This window comes from Galeopterus variegatus, unplaced genomic scaffold (assembly GCF_000696425.1).
Source record: "Galeopterus variegatus unplaced genomic scaffold, G_variegatus-3.0.2 Scaffold242, whole genome shotgun sequence".
NCBI classification, from domain to species: Eukaryota; Metazoa; Chordata; class Mammalia; order Dermoptera; family Cynocephalidae; genus Galeopterus; species Galeopterus variegatus.
The window spans coordinates 166157-182619 of record NW_007726353.1 but is presented as its reverse complement, the minus strand read 5'-3'; the positions used below and the strand labels follow the sequence as shown (position 1 = coordinate 182619).

General features: G+C 40.1%; 1 protein-coding gene across 1 annotated transcript in view; it reads left to right on the top strand.

Annotated features, from left to right (window-relative positions):
* PIK3R3 (phosphoinositide-3-kinase, regulatory subunit 3 (gamma)) overlaps positions 1–15986 on the top strand; it is a 96187-nt gene extending 80201 nt beyond the window's left edge. Inside the window, 4 exon segments of the mRNA XM_008566436.1 lie at positions 2043–2219; positions 7568–7642; positions 8064–8234; positions 12242–15986. Of these exon segments, the coding sequence (XP_008564658.1) occupies positions 2043–2219; positions 7568–7642; positions 8064–8234; positions 12242–12503 (685 nt within the window). The 3' untranslated portion in view covers positions 12504–15986.
* Positions 15987–16463: the final 477 nt, after the last annotated feature.

The following is a 16463-nucleotide window of genomic DNA, read 5'->3' as shown; positions in this document are numbered from 1 at the left end:
GATGGTGAGGGCCTGGACCAGAGCAGTGGCAGAAAAGATTGGAGCATTAATAGAAATGATGAGGACCAGATATGGGAGATGTGGGAGAAGTCAAAGATTATTTCTAGATTTCTGAGTGACTGGGAAATGGTATTATTCACCAAAATAAAAAGTACATGAGGAGAGTTCAGGGTTTGAACCAATGAGTTTGAAGTTCCTGTGAGAACCCAGGTGGAGCTGTCTGGGAGGCAGGCAGCTGGTTGTTTGGATTTGGAACTCAGGGTACAGAAAGGATTTGGGAGGCATAAGTGTGTAGGTGATGGTAGATGCTAAGAATGAGATTATTCAGAGAGCAAGAAGCCTGAGAAGTATTGAATGTACCAACTAAAATGATATTGGAAGCCTTTATCAAAGCAAATTTAATGGAGTATTTGAAGACTGAGCTAGATAATAGACTGAAGAGTGAAAAGATGTGAGAAAGTGAGTAATAAATAAAAATAAACCATATACAGTGGAAAAGGAAAATTATTTCTAATATTAGCAAAACTGTTAGTGAATTTCTGTGTGCATGAGGATAGAGCTAAGTGCTGTGAGGCTGTGTAGCTTAATAGTTAAAACTACGAACTTGAATTCTGTATTGGCCATTTACTAGCCGTGTAACCTTGAGTGAGTTACTTAACCTGTCTGAGTCTGTTTCCTTCTCCATAAACTGTGGATAATGTCTTGTTGGAAAGCTGTGAGAATTAAGTAATATATATAAGGGTACTTCAAAAAGTTCATGGAAAAATAGAACTAAAAGATAATACAATCTTTCAATGAATTTTTTAAAGTACCCTCATATTTTGACACATGGAAGGCTTTCAGTAAATGGTAATTATTATTATTAATAATGAAGAAATAGAAAATAACATAGTTTAGTTGCAGAGGGAGGCAAAGTAGTATGATGAAGTTTTAATAATAATAATATAAAGCCACATATGAGGGTACTTCAAGAAGTTCATGGAAAAATAGAATTAAAAGATGATGTTAATCTTTCCATGAACTTTTTGAAGACCCCTCATATTATTAAGTGACATATGAGTAGTGTGGACAATTGTTACCATAGGAGTTCAGAGCATAGCAGAACTTTGCATGCTGGAAAGGCTTATAGCCATCATCTATTGCGTGCTTACCAAAATGTGCCAAGCAGTGTTCTAGTTCTTTTACATGTACAAAGATACTTTAAAAAATTTGTGGAAAATAGATTTAAAAGATAATATGAATCCTTCAATGAATTTTTTGATGACCCGTTGTATTATGACATTTAATTAGAACAATAACCCAGTGAAGTAGATACTGTTCTAGGTACCCATTTTAAACAGATGAGGAAGTGAAGGCACAGAGAAGTTAAGTAATTTGTCCATAGCCCCACAGTAAACGGCATGTAGAGATTCAAAACTAGGCAGGCTAACTTCAAAGCCATTATTGTTAACTGCTATGCTGTGCTACCTCTTGAATATTGTACATATAGCTGTACTTGTTCCGTCATGGCTGGATCCAGGGCCCAAACAAGGTCATGGGGTTTCTCTCTCACATTGTCTTTTGACCCAGTTTTTCTCTGGATTGGCTTTATCCTCAGGCAGGCTTTCCCTTTGAGATGGTAGTACAGCTACTGGGAGTCCTAGAATCACATATTCATAACTTAGCAACTAGAAAGAGAGAATCTCCTTTTACAATAGTTTTAGCGAAAGTCCTGGAATTGACTCTCATTGGGTCAGTTTGGGTCTTACTCTATTTCTGAACCAGTGACTGGCCTGAGAGTAAAGATAGGATGGAATAGAATGGAATACTCTTATTGGCCAGTCTGAGCCTTATGTATGTCCATTCCTGGGTCTGAGATGAGGTCAGAGAACTCTTACCTAAAGGGAACATCAGGGTGCTATTACTAGAAGAATGGGAATGGATACGAGCCATGCAAAGATAACAGATGTCTAACACACTTAAGATACTAGGATCGTGCTCACACTATAGGGTCTTTCTATATGATTGCTATTTTAGCCTTAATGTGTCAAATATTTTCACAGAATTATGATAAATTATGATAAATTGAAATCACGTCTGGGTGAGATTCATGACAGCAAAATGCGTCTAGAGCAGGATTTGAAGAAACAAGCTTTGGACAACCGGGAAATAGATAAAAAAATGAATAGTATCAAACCTGACCTGATTCAGCTGCGCAAGATCCGAGATCAGCACCTTGTGTAAGTAGTCTGGGACTGTATGGGGAGGTAGACACTGGCACCAGATGACTCCTGGCACTAGAGATGTTAGAGGTGGAAAAAGAGAGTTATAATTGAGAATTGGCCGGTGAGATGGTAAGAACTTAGGACCCCTTCCACCACGTGAGGACACAGCCTAGGAGCTGTTTGTAGTAGGGGGTACCAGAGTTTACCTGAAGTCAGTGTGTGGGGCAAACCAGAATGTAGGACTATAATTCATAGAAATGCTTAGAAATCTCAGTGGGTGGCTGTGGCATGAGCAAAGTGATATAGCTTAGAAAGTACAGATTAATGTTTGCCTAAAACACAAAAACCAGCATCTTTGGTTACATGGTCGAACTACAGAAATAGAAATTACTCCTCAGAGGCACAGGAAAGGACACCAACCATGGGAGCCTACAAATAAATACACAGAACAATTTCTTAAAGAATTTTTATATTTAAGAAATGAAATTCTGTGTTTAAATAACAGAAATGTGTCTATAGTAGGCACTAGAGATAATTTGAGTAATGAAACCCAACTCTTTAATATTAGGGAAAGCTATATTATTTAGCCAAATATAAGCATAAACGGGATATTATCTAAATACAGATTGAAAGATTATATTATCAGAAAAAAATGTGTGGATTAGAGTTTTAGAAAGAGAAATGACTGCTTCATAGAAGGAGAGAATCAATGAGAAAGGAAAATATATTTGGCTTAGTTCCAGGTAATGAATAGACTGTTATGAAGTATATTTACAGGTGACCTTCATGCATGTAACACCATTCAATTTAAACTCCTGGCAGAAGACAAAGACTTCTGACCGTGGGTTTTCAACAGACTTCAGGGTTTCTTAATGTGAGAAAGGGGGAAGGGATAAAATACAGGCCTAGAGATTGGAATGGTGGCAGATGAGTTTCAGTCGAGGAATATTTAAGGTGATATTTTTCGGGGTGAACAATTACAACTACACTATGCTAAGTAGTTTTTAAAAACACCTCTCTCAAGAGATCATTTCAGTTTGCTTTGTGCCCAAGAAAACGTCAAGCAAGCATACATAGCATACAGAAGAGCTTTGTAAACAAGGCAGGGAGGTACCCTTATCTAAAAACAAGGTGTATCTGCTCTTGGAATGCTCATGTGGTTCTGGTCACATCATGAAGCTGAAGAAAGACCCAAGAAAGCTATGCCATGGACCAAAGGAATGGATGGAAGCTTTTCTTTGCCCTGAAAAGCAATAAAGATATTAAGAAATGTACCATCTCAAGGGGCACGAATAAGTGTGGTGACTTAGTCCATTCAGGCTGCTATATAACAGAATACCATAAACTGGGTAGCTTATAAACAACAAAATTTCTCAGTTCTGGTGGTTAGGAAGTCCAAGATCAAGGCGCTGGCAGATTCAGTATCTGGTGAGGGCCTGTTTTCTGGTTCATAGATGGCAGCTTCTAGCTGTATCCTCACATGGTGGAAGGAACAAGGGGTCTCTCTCAGGCCTCTTTTGTAAGGACACTAATTCCATTCATGAGGGCTCTGCTCCCATGACCTAATCATCTCCCAAACTCCCCACCTCCTAATGTTATCACCTTGAGGGTTAGGATTTCAACATATGAATTTTGGGAGTACACAATCACTCAGACCATAGCATGTAGCAAACCAGACCTTGAAAGTTCCTTTAATGGTTGTGTAAGCTAAATATAAAACCCAGACTGCTTTGCAAATTGGCTGCACTATTTTACATTCATACCAACAGTGATGGTCTGGGTTTCTTAAAGTAATGAATCACTCCTTAGCATATTTCTTTTTTTTTTGTTCCTTTTTGTCTTTTTTCGTGACTGGTAACGGGATCGCAACCCTCGGTGTCGTGCCCGCACTGCGCTCAACCAGTGAGCGGACCGGTCTCTACATGGGATCCGAACCCTCGGAGGGAGCGCCACTGCGCTCCCAAGCGCTGCACTCTACCGAGTGCGCCACCGGGCCGGCCCAGTCCTTAGCATATTTCTGATAACTAAATTTTTTTTTTCATGACCGGCAACAGATCGCAACCCTCAGTGTCGCGCCCGTACCGGACCGGGACCGGCAACGGCAACGGGATTGCAACCCTCGGTGTTGCCCCCGCTCCTCGCTCAGCCAGTGAGCGGCCGGTCTGTATGTGGGATCCGAATCCTCAGCGGGAGCGCCGCCGTGCTTCCCAAGTGGCGCACTGTAGCAGTGCGCCACCGGGCCGGCCCCTGATAACTAAATTTTTATAAGATTTTTCTTTTCAAAGTGTTGTATGCATTCTCTCACTTTACTCTTATGAAGGGTATGGTGTTCTTGTTCACAAAACTTGGTGCAAGACAAGTTGCATTGCTCTTTTTCTTTAAATTAAAATTAATTTATTCCAAGCTGTCATCTGCCTGGTTATACAGGAAATATTTAACTTCAGTTATGGTTGGAGCTCTTCCCACCTTTTGCCTCCCCCCTACCCAGGCCCCAACACACACAGCTGGATTGTATGAGTGTCATTCTGAAGTAGTGCCAGGAAACTAAGGGAGCACAAAGTCCTTTGTCCTTCCCTTCTGACTATCATTAGGTGATTTTCTGCTCCTAATCATTGGGTTCTGCCATCTGGTTAAATACCTCTATTCCAGAAAATTCAGAGGTGCCCTTCACAGTAATCTCATAGGCCACCAACAGACTCTGCATCTTAAATTCTTCTTGTCATCCATCCAGGGTGCCCTGTGCATGAGTCACTCTTTTATGTCACCCCATTCCATACTTCAGCCATGCTCTAGGGAAGCTTAGACTCTGCTCCAAGACTGCTAATTCAGCTTCAGAGTACTTTTTACTATCCCCTTCTCTCAGGGACTTCCCAGCTTAATCCTCTTGTCTTGGACCAACAAGCTCTTTTCCTCTTAAAGTGTGTGGTAGTTGAGTTGTAAGGCCAATTATATCTTTAGAAAGAAAACTATATATACATATTTCCCCCCACTTGCTGGGGTGGGGGCCAGGAAAGAATATGCTAACATCAGCTATATTTTTCTCTTTTCTTTCTTAAGATAACTTTGATGTAAGCTATGGGAGTAATATTTTCCCTGTTTTTTATTTATTTTTTTTATTTTTATTTTTATTTTTTTTGTCTTTTTGTCTTTTTTCGTGACCGGCAACGGATCGCAACCCTCAGTGTCGTGCCCGTACCGGACCGGGACCGGCAACGGGATCGCAACCCTCGGTGTTGCCCCCGCTCCTCGCTCAGCCAGTGAGCGGGAACCGGTCTGTATGTGGGATCCGAACCCTCGGCGGGAGCGCCACCGCGCTTCCCAAGCGGCGCACTGTAGCAGTGCACCACCGGGCCGGCCCTTTTCCCTGTTTTTTAGAAGAGATGACTGAGGCACAGAGAGAGGCTGGTTCAAGACTACACAATTAGTAACAGAATTAGAACTGGATGTTAGGTCTTTTGATGCTTTGCCTCAGATTTATTCTTTAAAATTTACTGCCTTTTCATATGATCAAGGCATTATTCAATAAGTTAAGTATGAATTGACATATTTACTTAAGTTTATTTGAGCTTTTTCAAAACGATTTTTAAAAGCTTGTCAGTTCCTAGCATTGTTAATAGATGTTTACGGACTCAGAACTATATAAGTCTTCAAAATGGACTTTACAGAGATTAGAAAAGTTGCCTATGTTAGAAGGTGGGCACCATCATAGATGGAGGGTGGAACAAAAATGTTTATTCTCTACTTCCTTTTTTCCTGGCCTTTCCTGGACGTCCTAACATTCCCTATGGAGAGGGAAGCTGAATTTAAAGAGATGGGTGGTTAAAAGAAAATTGGGTATCCAAGAGAAAATGTGGTATGGTTTATTCAATCAAGACTTTTACCTAGTGTGCATGTGTCTTCAGTAAAGTGAAGGGAAGTTTCTTTTTTTTTTTTTATAAAGATGACCGGTAAGGGGATCTTAACCCTTGACTTGGTGTTGTCAGCACCACACTCAGCCAGTGAGCGAACCGGCCATCCCTATGTGGGATCCGAACCCGGGGCCTTGGTGTTATCAGCACCGCACTCTCCCGAGTGAGCCACGGGCCGGCCCGAAGGGAAGTTTCTTTAAGGATAGAAAACTTTGGGTGATAAGAATGTTTTGAGGAAGGTAACTGGATATTTTAATAGAGAAGTCATGGTGTGTGGGGGGGTTTGTTACTAAATAAGTTCTATCAAGATCACATATTATCTATTTTCCAGCTTCGCTAAACATAAAAATTGAAATCCAGGTTAACTGAAGGGCATGTCTTTCTGAGCAAGGCTGTGAAATCTGTCTAAAAGAAGTTTAAAATTAGTTGTAATGCTAAGTTTTCTACTATACTCAGGGTATACCAAATGGTTCTGGAGTTGTGAGGATTTTGTTAAAAGTATCCCACCAGTAAATATTTACTATTTATTAAATATCTATTTGTTTGCACTCTTTTAAGTATTGGGAATATAGCAGTGAGTAAGACAGACCCCTTTCTTTAAAGCAACTTAGCGTTTAGTGGGGAGAGACAAATATAAACAATGGAAATATAAAATAATGAATTTTTAGCTAAGTGCTATGAAGATGATTAAGTAAAATGTGGAGAATGCCTGGGGAATGCCTTAGTTGGAACAATTAGGGTAGTACTCCCTGAGGAAATGATGTTTATGATAAGATCTGATCAGGAGCCCTGGTTGAGGTGTGGTGACGAATTTATATTCCACTCCGGTTTCAGACCATTGGCAATTTGAAAGGAACTAAATGTGATGTTTTACATCATTTTACATCTAAAATGTTGGAATGTTTTAAGAAACTGTGATTTGCTTGGTTATGAAGTAAACTCATGCTAATTACTCAGATTGCTACCTAGGATTTTTCATGGCTTCCTTAGGTGCAAAAATGGATCTTGAAATTTTTGGTTAGAACTTTAAACTCAATTCAGTATGCCACACAAGAAACGGGTCCTCTGGCTTAGTGGAGATTGCAAATGTGACACCATGTTCACCTAACTAATGATTTCAGAAATAAAGGTCCCACACACTGTGCGTGAGTGCAAGTATGTGTGTACTTGTAGTGGTATAACCTAGAAAAGAAAAATGGAAATGAGAGAAGTGCCTAATTTCAAGTAGCTCTCTGCGTTTCTGCCTTTTTGCAGAAAAGATTAATTCATCATGATATTAGTTGAAAGAAAGTAATGGAGAGACTAATTTCAGGAAATCTCTGGCCACTCTTCATGGGATTAGGGAAATTAAGAGAAATAAGAGGTTCCTGGACTCTGGAAGTTTGGTTGGCTAATATCTCCTTTGTCCAGGCAGAGTTTACATAGATACTGACACTGGTGTCTTCCCTCTGGCAGATGGCTCAATCACAAAGGAGTGAGACAGAAACGCCTGAATGCCTGGCTGGGAATCAAGAATGAGGATGCTGATGAGTAAGTTATCTCTATACCTTTCTGTCAGAGGGCTTTGTTCCCCAAATAGAGGGCTTCTTTATACATGTTAAATGTTGGTTCTCATTGTCACTAGAGGACACTCAATCAAGAACTTTGTAACTCTTTTGAATTGAATTGCCTGAAGTGTATCCTGTGGGCACTTGAATTCAGAGACCTGCCCAGCCACATGAAATCTGAATGCATAAGCACTGCTATTCAGATATTCACATTTTAGTTTATTGGATGAGACATGACTTCTATGATTTCTGCACCATAGCAAGTAATGAAGTTGTTTAAAAGTACCCAACAAGTTCGCTTTGCCATTTTTGGTTAAAGATTTAGAAGAACATTTTATTCATTAACTTGCTTTTAGATATAAATAACTGATTGTTAGAATAATATTTTAACATTTAATTTTTAGGACCTATTTTATCAATGAGGAAGATGAAAACCTGCCCCATTACAATGAGAAAACCTGGTTTGTTGAGGATATCAATCGAGTACAAGCAGAGGATTTGCTTTATGGGAAACCTGACGGTTCATTCTTAATTCGTGAAAGTAGCAAGAAAGGATGCTATGCTTGCTCTGTGGTGTAAGTCTTCTCTGGGGGTATGACTTTTTGAAACCTTCTGCATTGATTAATAGAAAATCAACCCCTCCTAAAATTCAGATGAAATTAATTAAAATAATGAAGACCTTTAATATTTCTACAAAGAAAACAGTTTTAGGGGAAATGATATGTGGAATTATCTTGGGGATTTTAATTTACATGGTAAGCAGATTAGGCCCTGTAGTGTTGCTATTGGATTTCAGGCATCTATAAAAAGTAATGTGAAATTGAAAAAAAACACTTAATTCTTTAGGAGCCTCTGGTATGCCTGATGGACATGGCAGAAGGCAAAGATGACAAAGTGTGCCTTCAAAGAGGGCAGAGTAAGAGAGGTAGACAAAAGGCATTCATATTAGTAGAGTGCTCAGTGCTTTATAAGATCATCTTGTCTTTAGTGGTCTACTTCTGTCATGGAGTTCCAGTTTGAATCCAAGTTTACCTGGTTTCAAAACCCACATTTTTCTATTGTTCCAGGGTTTCTTCATTTCACTAAATATCTAAGATAAGTAAAATCACTGTGAAAAATAGGTATCTTTAGTAGGCCATGTACATGCAGAACTGTTAATTCTGATGGAGAAAGAGAGGGTTTGGAGGTTTTGTGGAAGAGGCATTTGAGCTGGATCTTGAAAGGATGAGTGGGATATATAGGGGCAGAAAATGGGGGAGGAGTTGAAGTGCATTTGATTATTGTTATTCAAAGATAGAAGTACTTGCAACATTTCATTTCTCTTTGACTTGGGCAGCTCAAGTTATCTGAGTGGAAATGACAAGAGAGAATGATTCCTGCCAGATTTGGGATCTTTTAAGAATAGTAACGGAAGGAAGGCAGTAACCCCAATCCCTCATCCTCACCCAGGTCATTAGGTAGCAGCCTGTAGGTTAAGGACATAGCTGGTAGAAGGTGTTTCCCAACAGCTTGACTAATCCCTGGGAAACTGAGCAGCAGCTTGAATATGTTGGGTAACTGTATTCTTGTTTTCCTTCCATTAGCAACAGAATTGACCAGACCAAAATCCATAGCAGTGTAGATTTTCTTTGCCTATGGAAACTAACTGCAGTCAATTTATATTGGAGTTCAAATTGAGGATGGTTGGAAGCAAGAGAGGCTGGCTTCACAAAAGCTTCTACTTGTTTGCCAGCCACTCTGGCTATAGAAAGCCTGCCTCCAGTGACCTCTCAATATACTTAAGATATTTGCTGAAGTAAGGATCTGAGTAAGTTCAGTTTTTTAGGAGACTCTCATAGCAAAATTAAAATGATTATGTAGTAGGACATCAGGGGATGGAACTCATTTGTTTTTCCATTTTAACCTTATGATGTTAATAACATCATAAAGCAGCCTAAGAAGAAGTTCCTGAACTCCACGGCCTTCTCAACTAACGATGCATGTATTCCATGGGGTTGGTTGGGGTGTCAGGTAATGAGAAATCATGATCCTTATTGTTGTTACCATTTGGAAAATAGAAATTTTATTAGGGATAGAACAACTAGATAGAAGATCAACGAGGAAATAGAAAACTTGAACAACACTATAAAACAACACTCCACCCAACAACAGCAGCATTTACATTCTTCTCAAGTACACATAAAGTATTATCCAAAATTGACTGCAGGTTCGGTCATAAAACAAGTGTCAATAAATTAAAAAGAACTGAACTCATACAAAGTATGTTCTCCAACAACAATGGAATGAAATTAGAAATCAAAAGCAGAAGGAAATTTGGGAAATTCACAAATATGTGGACAGTAAACAACATACTCCTAAATAACCAATGGGTCAAAAAAAGAAAACAAGGGAAATTAGAAAATACTTTGAAATGAATGAAAATGGAACATATCAAAACTTATGGGATACAGCTAAAGCAGTGCTAAGAGGGAAATTTATAGCTGTAAGTGTCTATGTTAAAAAGAATGATCTCAAATTGGCTGACCTTCTGTCACCTTAAGAACTAGAAAAAAAGCCAACTAAACCCAGCCAAGCAGAAGGAAGGGAATAATAAAGATTAAAAATGAAGTAAATGATATAGAGAATAGAAAACAATTGAAAAAAATCAATGAAACAAAAGGTTTGTTCTTTGAAAAAAATCAACAAAATTGACAGCATCAAGCTAAACTGGCCAAAAAAAGAGAGATGACAGAAATTACTTAAATCAGGATGAAAGAAAGGACATTTTTATAGAAATGAAAAAGATAACTAAAGGAATACTCTAAATAATTGTATACCAACAAATTAAATAACTGATATTTATTGTTGGACAAATTTCTGGAAGTATGCAAACTACCAAAACTGATTCAAGAAGAAATAGAAAATCTGAATAGAATGTAACAAGTAAAGAAATGGAATTATTAATGAAAAACCACCCACAAAGAAAAGCCCAGGCCCAGATGGCTTCACTGGTGAATTCTACCAAATGTTTAAAAAGAATTAACACCAATCCTTTACAAACTCTTCCAAAGAAATAGAGGAGGGAACACTCTCAAACTCATTCTATGAGGGCAGTGTTACCCTGATACCAAAAGCAGACAAAGACATCACAAGGAAAGAAAACTACGGACCTTATGAATATATAGACATAAAAATCCTCAATAAAATATTAGCAAAGCAATTCCAGCAGCCTATAAAGAAGATTATGTACTATTATGAAAAAGGATTCATCCCAGGAGTACAAAGGTGGTTCAACATAGAAAAATCAATCAATGTAATAAACTTTATTAATAAAGGAGAAAAATCACAGGATTGTCTTAATAGATGCACAAAAAGCATTTAATAACCAACTCTTCCATGTTAAAAAACACTGAACACCAGTTAGCTCAGTTGGTTAGAGTGCAGCCTTACAATAGCAAGGTCACAGATTCAGATTCCTGTACCAGGCAGCCACCAAAAAACAAAAAAAACTGAACAAAGTAGGAATAATAGGGAACTTCCTCAACCTCAAAGGGTATCAGTGAAAAACTGACAGCTAATATCATACTTAATGATGAAAGACTGAATGCTTTCTCCTAAGATCAGCAAGAGGACGAGGATGTCTGTTCTAAACACTTCTATTCATCATTGTATAGGAGGTTCTATCCAGGACAATTAGACAAGAAAAAGAAATAAAAGACATCCAGATTGGAAAGGAAGAAGTAAACTATTAGAGCAAATAAATGGTTCAGCAAGATTGCAGGTTACAAGACACAAAGGTGTATTTCTATATATTAGCAATGAACAATTCAAAAATGAAATAAATGTAATGAGGCACTGGCTGGTTAGCTCAGAGAGTGGCCTTATAATGCTAAGGTCAAGGGTTCGGTTCCCTGTGCTGGCCAGCCGCCAAATTAAAAAGAAAAAAGAAACGAAGACATTCCATTCACAATAGCAGCAAAATGATGAAACATATAGGAATAAAACAAAGGAAGTATGAGTTGTACAGAGAAAACTACAAAACATTGTTCAGAGAAATTAAAGAGGACTTAAACAAGTGAAAAGACGTCACATGTTCACAGATCAGAAGACCTGCTATTGTTAAGATGGCAATTCTTCCCAAATTGATTTACACATTCAACGCAATTCTATCAAAATCCCAGTTAGTTATTTGCAGAAGTTAACAAGATGATCCTAAAATTCATATGAAAATGCAAGGGACCCAGAAAAGCCAAAACAATCTTTAAAAAAAATAGAAAAAAGTTGGAATACTCACACCCCTTGATTTCAGAACTTACTAAAAAGCTTTAATAATCAAGACTGTTATGTCCTGATGTAAGGACAGACATATAGATCAATTAATAGAATTGAGAGTTGAGAAATAAACCCTTATATTTATGGTTAGTTATTGTAACCAATCTATATCTGTGGCCAAGTCTATAAGAGGGTGAGGGGAACACAATTTTATAAGCTTTGTCTGATTGACAAAACACTTCTACTTCTCCTCCTGTGTATAACGAGTGCTCTCAGACTTCTGGCTATTATCTATCTACCTTAACATTTTTCATTTGGTTTATCATTGCAGTGCTGATGGGGAAGTGAAGCACTGTGTGATCTACAACACTGCTCGCGGCTACGGCTTTGCAGAGCCCTACAACTTGTACAGCTCACTGAAGGAGCTGGTGCTCCATTACCAGCAGACATCCTTGGTTCAGCACAATGACTCCCTCAACGTCAGGCTTGCCTACCCTGTCCATGCACAGATGCCCTCGTTCTGCAGATAAAGAGGGAGTGGGAAAAGAGGTGGCTCTCCAGCATTCTTTTCTACAGTTTTTATTAGACTATGATGAGGGCATTCTTTCTACATAGACTGCTTGTTTTGCACAAGAAGTGATTCTGTGAATGTGAAGTGGAGAGGCCGAACAGCAGCCGGCCAGGAGTGGGGCATTAGGGGCCTGGGGTTCTCTGGACTCATCGGTGCCGCCACACTGACATACTAAGCTGGAAGCAGATTTTTTTGGAAAGTCTTTTCCATTGGGGTTTTTGTTTTGTTTAGCCAAGCACCCTCAAAAGAGCATATTAGGCTTGATATGGGTAGGGGGTGGGGGTTGTATTTGGAAGCCTCTGAAGAGTCCATGTCCTCCTTTGGTTTTGAACTCTGAGAATGTAGCAGGGGCATGGCCCTCTCAGGAGTTCTGTTTTGCTCTGGCAGTCTCTCTTCTCCCTCAAAAGAAGGCTGTTTTGGTTCCATGGTAGAATGGGATTTGGTGAAAAAGATAACCAAAGGAAAATGGATTTCATTTAAAGAATCTAAGCCAAGGGAGTTAAAAAAAACACTTCAGCTGAAGGTACTTTATTTCTTACCGACATAGTTTAGGCTTCAGCATCTCACTAGCTCTTCCCTCTAAAGAAGCATTAGGTTCAGAAACCAACAAAATGTTTGTTAGCAGACCAAGGTCTGATGGAAGAAGGCGGCACTAGTAGCTCAATGCACATTTCTGTACCAAAACTTGGGGGAAAAAAACCCTAGAATTTGTTAACAAACACTAAAATTGGTCAGTGTAACTTCTGCCCTGCTCTTGTTTCTCAGAGATGAGGAATAGCATTCTTTTTGTGGGGATGGTGAGCTTTTGATTTACAAAATGAAGTTGGTTGTGTGGTGATTCCTTAGCCTAAAGAATGATCTGTTGTTTGAAACCTTTGTAATTTCTTTGTATGAGTAAAGAAAAGGTGCAATCCAGTGCTTTTAGATGCTTGATATACCAAATAACAATATAGAATAGCATTCTTACATGTGCTTCCCCACATCTAAAGGCTCTGTAGAAACAGTAACCATGGTTTGATTTCCCTTCATCTCCCCCTCCTTTGCTGGATAGGATTTAGGGAGCCATAGGTGGCTAAGGGGGAGAGGGGTCAGACTGTGGTCAGGGACCTCAGTAAATCACAGACCCAGGGGCCCTGGTTTCCAGGGTGAGGGTCATACCACATTACACATGTGCTTCCATACAGTGGTTTCTGAAGCTTTTGCAGAGAGGAGAAGATGGCTTGGAGTTTAGACTGTTAATAGAAGCCATCTGGAAGCTTTTTGCTTTTCCTTTTTTGTTATCCTGCCATTAAGGCAGTGTGCACATTCTGCCCTCATGCTCCAGTGGCCTTGATTTTAGGCCAGGAATCTTCTGCTCCATGTGATTTAAGCCTTCCAGCTGAGTGAAGCCAGGCAAATGGAGTGGGAGGCAGGCATCTACTGCTGCCTCTTTTATGCCCCACACCCATCAGTCAGCACTCATTTGACAAATACAGCCCAGCTGCCTCTAAGCCAATCCTGGAATCATAATAGGCTCAGAGTGAGTCAGCTGTTTGAGCCCAAAGCTGTGCAATCAGGCATCCTGGCTGAGCTGAAGAAGCCAGTACCTGGGTCTTGGTTCATAACACAGCTAGGAAAGCTCTAGTTTAGGGAGTGAAAGAAAAACAAATATTACTTTCCCTTATCTTGGTGACAGGGTCTAGAATGGACCATAATAAAGACATAGATATAGATTAAAATTTTTGGAAAAACCTCCATAAGTTACTAGTAATGAAGATAGGAAGGAAAAGGCATATCTTTGGATTTCTTGGCTCTGTTGCAGTTTCAGGATTGGGTGAGACAGACACATGAACCCCCCTCCAATGTTACTGTTCTGACTTAAGCCCTTAACTGAGAGCCAGCACATCCCTTTCCCAAACTGCCAGATTGAAATCTTGCTGAAAGTTTTACTGAGTTATGGCAGGCTAACTGCTGCTGGGCACACCTGGATGGCTTTGCACCTGGTGTTGAACCTTCTTAAGCAGGTGGATACTCAAGATTGGGTGTAAGGAATGCCTCTTATCTGGCATTAAAATTTTAGTGTTCTGAATCTCTTTTAAAATAAAATGGGAAAATGGATACACGCCTGCAATTTTGAGCAATGTGTCTGCACTTTGTTGGGCAGACATTGAGGGTGTGCAGGGAGTGAGCGAGCACTATCTTATTAGCTACACTTGGCTGGTTTGGGGGAAAGGGCTGCTTTTTTCAGTCCTAGATTCCTGCCCCCCCCCCCCCCTTTATTCTTGAATTCATTGTTTTGTGGGATCTAAGACCCAGGGATCGTTTGAAAAGTTGGAAGGTATCTTTTCTGATCAGTTGACACATGATTTGCTTGATTCTTAGCCAGTGGAAATGGCAAAGGGACCAATCCACTAACCGCTAGGCCCAGTGTGTGTGGAGGGCCCAGTATATTGCTCCTTTACTCCATGGCTTGAGAACAAGTCTTGGCCACCTCCACATCAGTCTAGCTCTGTTCTGTCCCATGATCTGGGCCCTGGGACTCTCTCTCTTGGCATCTTAACTGCAGTCTTACTGAGGCAGAAGGAAAGGGACAAACCAAGACCAGAGGGGCTCGTTATTCTCCTGGCTAGAGAAGCCAGCCACCAACATGAAAGCGGCTTGGGGCTGGCTAGACACATGTCCTACGTTTGTCTTTTTCAGGTGGAGCTTTCATTACACAACAGTGCTGTTTCCACCTGGCCATAGATGCCAAACCTTGGCCATGGTTCAGGCATGGATAGATTTCCTGTGTTCTAACCACTGATCTGGCCAAGGATGAGGACTTCCTAACACCTTTACACCTCCCTTTCTAAGCCTTGATGGGATCTCCCACTTGCTTTGGACCTCATGTGCTCTAAAGAAGCTTTGAGAGCCAGTGTCACATTTTCCATGGGTCTTCTCTTCTTGCTGCAAGGAACCAGTCCCATGCATTCTCTTGGGCCACAAATTATACCTGGGCAATTCTTGGTTTCTAAGGTGGTCTCTACTGCCAGTTTAGACCCCAGAGTAGGTCTCTGTGAGGCTACAACAGCCTCAGAAACCAGAAGGTGCAGATGGGGGCCAGCCTGAGTCCTCTGCTGCCAACTGCTCAACCTTGCTCTAGCTCCAGCCACTTGTGACAAACCTTGTTTCCTTACAAATTCCAGCATGTGACGTTGGTGCCCTCTTGTTACTTGTGAAAAACCTATTCTTCTGTTGTCTTTGATGTAGTCAAAAAAATCCATGTAGTTTACATAAACTATCTGATTCACAGGGAAGCCAACTGTATGTCTTGTGTTGGGACAGTTCATAATGTAGCTCCTAGACCACTTTTGCAAATTGTTCTTGTCACCATATGTGTTCAGACATTGCTGTGCAGTTGTGGGGGGAGGGTGGGGGGAAGGTGAGGGAAGATACTTTTTGATCTTTTTGTTTTTTTACCTTCCCCAAGAGGGGACAGTCTGGCCAACTTGCTCCAGTAATGCAATAAAAACATTGCAATAACACACCTTCTTGTCTTCATGCTGTGGAGGTGATTTGGGGGGTGATGGGGCAAGAGAGAAAGAAGAGGACTTGGGTGTTGAAAAGCCTTTGAAACTTTCAAACCTTCTCTCCAATAAGCAACAAAAGACCAGTCCTATTGTTGAACTGGAGCCACCAGAGGCTCTCTTCCTCCGCTGAAGAAATGGACCCTGATAGGCACAATGCCAGAGTCCTGTCCACCCACCACAGGACACAGACTCAGATACTGACTCTGAGAAAATTAAATCTGAGACCATTTCCCACCCACCCCACCCACTCCCGATGACTAGTAAGCCCAACTTATTGGTTTTCATCATATTTCTGCCCAGAAATAAAAGGACTCAGTCTTACAGTCTATTTGTAAGACTAATAAGATAGTCTTACAGTCTATCTTATTAGCCCCAGGCCTTTGTCACTTGCTTGCCAAAGTACTTTTTTTTTTTTTTTTTTTTTTTTCCTTTTT